This window comes from Berghia stephanieae, chromosome 8, assembly GCF_034508935.2.
Source record: "Berghia stephanieae isolate SIO BIC M18660-M18661 chromosome 8, UCSD_Bste_1.3, whole genome shotgun sequence".
NCBI lineage: Eukaryota > Metazoa > Mollusca > Gastropoda > Nudibranchia > Aeolidiidae > Berghia > Berghia stephanieae.
Genome location: NC_088367.1, coordinates 57,213,332 through 57,219,441, shown reverse-complemented (window position 1 = coordinate 57,219,441; position 6,110 = coordinate 57,213,332). Strand labels below are relative to the sequence as shown.

The 6,110-nt window shown below is 40.1% G+C and overlaps 1 protein-coding gene across 1 annotated transcript in view; it reads left to right on the top strand.

Moving 5' to 3' along the window:
* Window positions 1-1,582: 1,582 nt before the first annotated feature.
* The window catches only part of LOC144979085 (MAM and LDL-receptor class A domain-containing protein 2-like), a gene marked incomplete at its 5' end in the record, with an annotated part of 13,585 nt that continues 9,057 nt past the window's right edge, over window positions 1,583-6,110 (top strand). Inside the window, 5 exons of the mRNA XM_078925702.1 lie at window positions 1,583-1,814; window positions 2,285-2,407; window positions 2,868-2,995; window positions 5,008-5,155; window positions 5,817-5,960. Coding sequence (XP_078781828.1) covers window positions 1,583-1,814; window positions 2,285-2,407; window positions 2,868-2,995; window positions 5,008-5,155; window positions 5,817-5,960 — 775 coding nt within the window. The remainder of the gene's footprint in view (window positions 1,815-2,284; window positions 2,408-2,867; window positions 2,996-5,007; window positions 5,156-5,816; window positions 5,961-6,110) is intronic.

Genomic DNA, 6,110 nt, shown 5'->3' with positions numbered 1-6,110 from the left:
AGCTATTAGAAGTGATGGGTAGCTGGGTCTGTTAGATCTGATAGACAGTACTTTGCAATAGACTAGCGTCTTATCCAAAGAGTAGCAAGCAATTGCTATTGTTCTTTTTCACGCTATAGAAACAGGGATTAACTCCGGATCCAGGAGCATGATGGCTCTGAAGATCCACTCTATTTATTTAATTATTCATTTATTCAATGGGAGCCATCTCTATTCATGTTTTCGTCTAACTGAGTCATCGATCACATGATTTGTTGCTGTACAACGATTGGACATTTCTCAATAAATGTAAACACGTTGCTTTGTTTGTGAAAGTTGTAAACAAACCCACGAGTTATGCTGAACAAATTGATAAATTGTGACGTTGGATATTTCTCAAACTGTGAATACTTTTCACTACGTGGGTAATTTTGAGCTGACTTTGCAATGTGACCTATGACCTCGAACACATGGAAAGGTCATCTAGATCATCCCCATTGTCTTATTCATTTATTTATTCAATTAATTGTTTATTTGTGACACATCGTCTCAAAACGGTATTATGTCGAAACGAACCACATGCTTAAAATCCGAATTTAAGGGGCGGTTTGGGTCTAATTATTAGGAAAATCCTTCGAAAAATTGATTTTGAGATTTTGGTGGAAAATTATTTTTTATTATCCGAGAAATAATATAATTGAAGTCCAAATTCGTAAAGTAGACTATAAAGGCACAAAAAAAACACAGTCGAAAATGGTACAGATAGTGAGAAAGTGTGAAAAACGGGAAGTTATTTTGCTATTTTCTCAAAATGTCATATTTCTAAGGGTATGGGAAACTGTGTCAAACGTTTCTCAGAATCTATTCAATGAAATTGTCTGAAAATTTCCACAGTTATCACAGAGATAATGTATTGTGTCATCATAGAGAGATTTTTTTGATAAGATGTGTGAATTTTGAATTATAATCCTAATTCTGAATTTTTAACATCAATTTTGTCATAACATTTTGATTCTCAAATTTGTAATGTTCTAATAAAAATTCCATAAGCTAAAGCCGTAAAATCTCTCTATGGTGACACACTATGGTACAATGTTGACACGAGGGAAGAATATGGAGCTCATTCCTTCATTAGTTTTTGTGGAACGTTTGCCACAAGATTGTTATATTTTTTTATGTCAGACCCCCAAATTCGGCCGCAAAATGGGCATCAACACAGATAATTAAAATTTTTCACCATAAATGTTGTTTTTTAACCTATAATGACGATACAAAATGATTAAAACCGCCCAATATTGCTAATTAAAAAGACCCAAACCGCCCCTTAATGTTAAACTGGTCAAAAATATAAATTTTTGGCATTATCACCCTAAAATATGGTATCCATTCTCCTCAATAAAACATACAAACTCAACACAAGTCTGATATTTCTGGCTATAAATTCAATTGTCAACATCTTAACCAACCCGACTTAATACCGTTTTGAGGCGAAGGTTCACATTTGGTTATTTATTTATATTTTTATTTATATAATTATTTATTCATCTATCTATTTTTTTAAAAAATCTATTCATGTATTCATTTATTTATTATTTCCTGTCAGATCATCTTCGAGGGCGTGGTGGGGAACGGTTACCAAGGTGACGTGGGCCTCGATGACGTCAGAATAAAAACAGGTGCATGCGACCCCGTGGGGACTTGCGATTTCGAGGACGGCGTGTGTGGCATGTTCAGCACCATGCAGAAAGGCTCGTTTGAATGGCTGAGGAATGCCGGGAAGACGGACTCGTCCAGAACTGGACCCCCTGTTGACCACACGACCAATTCAGATGCTGGTAAGACAATAGGGAATAAAAGTCGTGACGTCATACCTTCTACTTTTCCGGTTCCAAATTCTTTGGAAGTGTGTATGTAGTCGGTCCTTTGGGAGGACTAATAATGTATATATTACACATTGAATCTTCTTCTTCTTCTTCTTCTTCTTCTTCTTCTTCTTCTTCTTCTTCTTCTTCTTCTTCTTCTTCTTCTTCTTCCACCTCATGGTGTCTTTATGGTTGAAGGTCAACAAGTTGCAGGAAAGCTGTGGTCTCCCCAAGCACGTTCTGAGATCCATAGAGCTTCGACTTTAGTCTAGTCCTCTCAGACCAAATGGTCGCCCTTTGCTCTTTGGACTTTGATGTTTGAATGTGATAGGATACAAATAAAATGGATCAACTGGGACACAATAAATCCAGGTATCTATTTCTTTGATCCATAGCACCAGTGTATTGATTTGACTATTACCGTTTTTGTGTTTGTTGTCCAGGCTTTTATATGTACGTGGAGTCCAGTTATCATGTGGCGGGCGAGAAGGCGTGGCTGTACACGGATTATCTCTCACCAACCCCTCAGAGTTGTCTGTCCTTTTGGTACTTCATGTATGGATCGGGTGAGTTGTTGTAGTAGTTGTAGTAGTAGTGGTGGTGGTGGTAGTAGTAGTTGTAGTAGTAGTAGTAGTGGATTAGTAGTAGTAGTAGTAGTAGTAGTAGTAGTATAGTAGTATAGTAGTAGTTAGTAGTAGTAGTAGTAGTAGTAGTCAGTAGTAGTAAGTAGTAGTGTGGTGGTGGTGTGGTAGTAGTAGTAGTAGTAGTAGTAGTAGTAGTAGTGTGAGTAGTAGTGGTGGTAGTAGTAGTAGTAGTATAGTAGTGTAGTAGTAGTAGTAGTAGTAGTAGTAGTAGTTGTAGTGTGTGAGTAGTAGTAGTAGTAGTAGTAGTAGTAGTAGTGTGTGTAGGTAGTATAGTAGTAGTAGAATCTTATCATCATCATCATCATCATCATCATCATCACCATCATCATCGCCATCACTGTGTGTCATGCATTCCCTGACCCCATCTGGTTGTTTCCTACAGAGGTTGGTTCCCTCCAAGTGTATGTCGTATCCACCAAGACTGGGTCCATGGTGTGGACTCTATCTGGCAATCAAGGATACGAGTGGAGAAATGCCCAGGTCAGCATCAACAGCACAGAATACTTTGAGGTAAGTCAAATCCGTAGGTAGTTAACACATAGTACTTCCTTCACTTACTTAATCCTCTTCGGGCCTTGAGGCTACATAGGGCAACCGTCAGACATCTGTCAGACATCTGTCAGCCATCCGTCAGACATCCATCAGACATCTATCAGACATCCATCAGCCATCCGTCAGACATCTATTAGACATCTGTCAGACATCCATCAGACATCTGTCAGACATCTCCATGTTTTGCAGTCGGTTGCTTTTGCGATGGCTCTATTCTAGGAAAGGCCTGCTCCTTTTATCTCGTTTTCCATGGATGGGGGAAGAAGAGGGGGGCGGAGTGGCTGAGTGGTGAGAGCACTGTGATCCGGAAGGCCCCGGATTTGAGCCCTGCTTCAGGCACTTTCGTTTTTTCCTTGGGCAAGATTATCAACCCCTCAATTTGCTCATTTGGATAACATAGGTGATTCCTGATGACATCAGACATCTTGTTTGATGGATTATCTATATCCCTTCATGGAATGCCTAGGCGACGGGATTTAATGGTGTCATAGCGAAACGGCTTAATTCTTTTTTTTTTTTGCCAGGTTTCAGTGGGTAGTCTCCCCTGCCTTCTCTTCCCATCTGCTGTCCAGTACAGGGTTGTCTTGGGGAATGACCCTTTTCCCATCCTTTAAAATTAAAAATTGAGCTTTTATATAGAGCAATATCCTATAAACGTGTTCAGAGAGCTTTACAAGGGGTCCCTGGCCAACAGCAACATTTAACATGAAGGACAGGACATGACGCCTGTTAGGCGATATTACAATGTTTTCGGACAGAGACAACGCTGTTAACGGCCAGGTACTTATTTTACACCTGAGTATGGTGAGAGAATGTGAGTAAAGAGCCTTCTCCTAGGACTCAGCTATGCACCAAGCGAGGCTCGAACCCAGGACCTTCCGATCCGAAGGCGAGTGTCATACCACTAGACCACATAGCTGCACTGGCCACACACATGACCCAGCCAAATCTCGTAGTGGAAGGAATATAGATAGTTCGAAGATGACGTCACTCAGGCCTTTGTTATTGTTTTTGCCATCCGCGTTTGTGAGTTGTTCTCACTAAACTGTATTAACCAGACTATAAAAGTTCATGGTTACACAGAGTTTGTGTGTTGGTCCGTGATACTTCCGGATGGCAATGTTGTGAACTCCTTGGCCAACCGCATTCTATCTATAGCCCAAGGCACGGTGATACGACATTGCTAGATAGTTGTGGACTGTGGAAAGGTATGAACCAAAATGAATATAACATGTTAATGTTGCTGGGACTTTTAGCCTTCTGTTGTAACACTTCCCTCTGGACTGCTCGGTCCAGGGTTTGAGTCCGACTCCGAGCGGAACAATGTTGAATCCTTGGAAAAAGGTTTTTAACTTACATTCTCTCACTGTATTCAGGTGTAAATGAGTACCTGGCTGATAACAGCATTGCCTTTGTTGTTTTGTTGTTTTTTTTAATATCATAATATCGCTTTGCAGGCGTCATGTTTTGATATTAGATATTATGTGTTGCTGTTGGCTTGGCTAGTTGTAAACCGCTTTGAGGACGTTTAGTGGATATCGTGCTTTTCATGCTTTGCGTTTAGTAAAACAATCTCACAACATCCGTCCGCCGAATAAAATGTACCAACACACAAAAATATGTGTAACCTTGAACATTTATATAGTCTGATCAATACATTTAGTGAGAACTACTCATAAAAATGGCTGGCTAAAACAATAACAAAGACCTGAGTGATGTCAATTTCGTTCCTTCTATATAAATGCCCAATTTTATATTGATGCTATGCGTTAATTTTTTAAAAAACTCACAACATCCGCCCGTCGGATAAAACGGACCAACACACAAAACTATGTATAACCTTGAACGTTTCTAGTCTGATTAATACAATTTAGTGAGAACTACTCATAAAAATAGCTGGCTAAAGACAATAACAAAAGGCTGAGTGACGTCAATTTGGTTCTATCTATCTATAAATTGCTACCTGACAGATTGTGTTTGAAGGGCTCATCAACAGTACAATTCGAAGTGGCCAGGGAGATATCGCGATAGATGACCTTAAAGTGTATAAGGGTGCCTGTGTCAACACCACCAATGTACCCCCTACCGATGTGACTGTCGCTACACTTCCCACTTATGGTATGGGGCTTATCATCATCATCAACATCATCATCGTCATCATCATCATCATCATCATCATCATCATCATCATCATCATCATCATCATCATCATCATCGTCGTCGTCGTCGTCGTCGTCATCATCATCATCATCATCATCTTCTTATTCTTCTTGTTTATCATCATCATCATCATCATCATCATCATCATCATCATCATCATCATCATCATCATCATCATCATCATCATCATCACCACCATCATCATCACCATCACCACCATCATCATCATCATCATCATCATCACCATCATCATCATCATCATCATCATCATCATCATCATCATCATCATCATCATCATCACCATCATCATCACCATTATCATCACCATCAGCATCACTATCATCATCATCATCACCATCATCATCATCACCACCATCATCATCACCATCATCATCATCACCATCATCATCACCACCATCACCATCATCATCATCATCATCATCATCATCACCATCATCATCATCATCATCATCATCACCATCACCACTATCACCACCATCATCATCATCATCACCACCATCATCATCATCATCATCATCACCATCATCATCATCATCACCACCACCACCACCACCATCAAATTAACATGTCCCCACCCAACCCCCCCCCCTTTCCCCAGCCCCAAACCCCAACAACTGTAACTTTGACTCCGGGTTCTGCCTGTGGACAATCAACAAGACAGAAACCGTGACCTGGACATTGAACTCAGGGTCAACACCCTCGTATGGCACTGGACCAAGCCGTGACCACACCAGTGGACGAGGTGTGTAGTGCTCTGTGTGTACAATACATACCAGATACTAGTTACTCTTTATCTCTCTCCTTACCACCTATTGGAAAATCGTCACATTTCTTACGATGCAACCGTCACTTTTCTCATCCAGATTTCATTTCTTTTTGCTATAAGCTATAA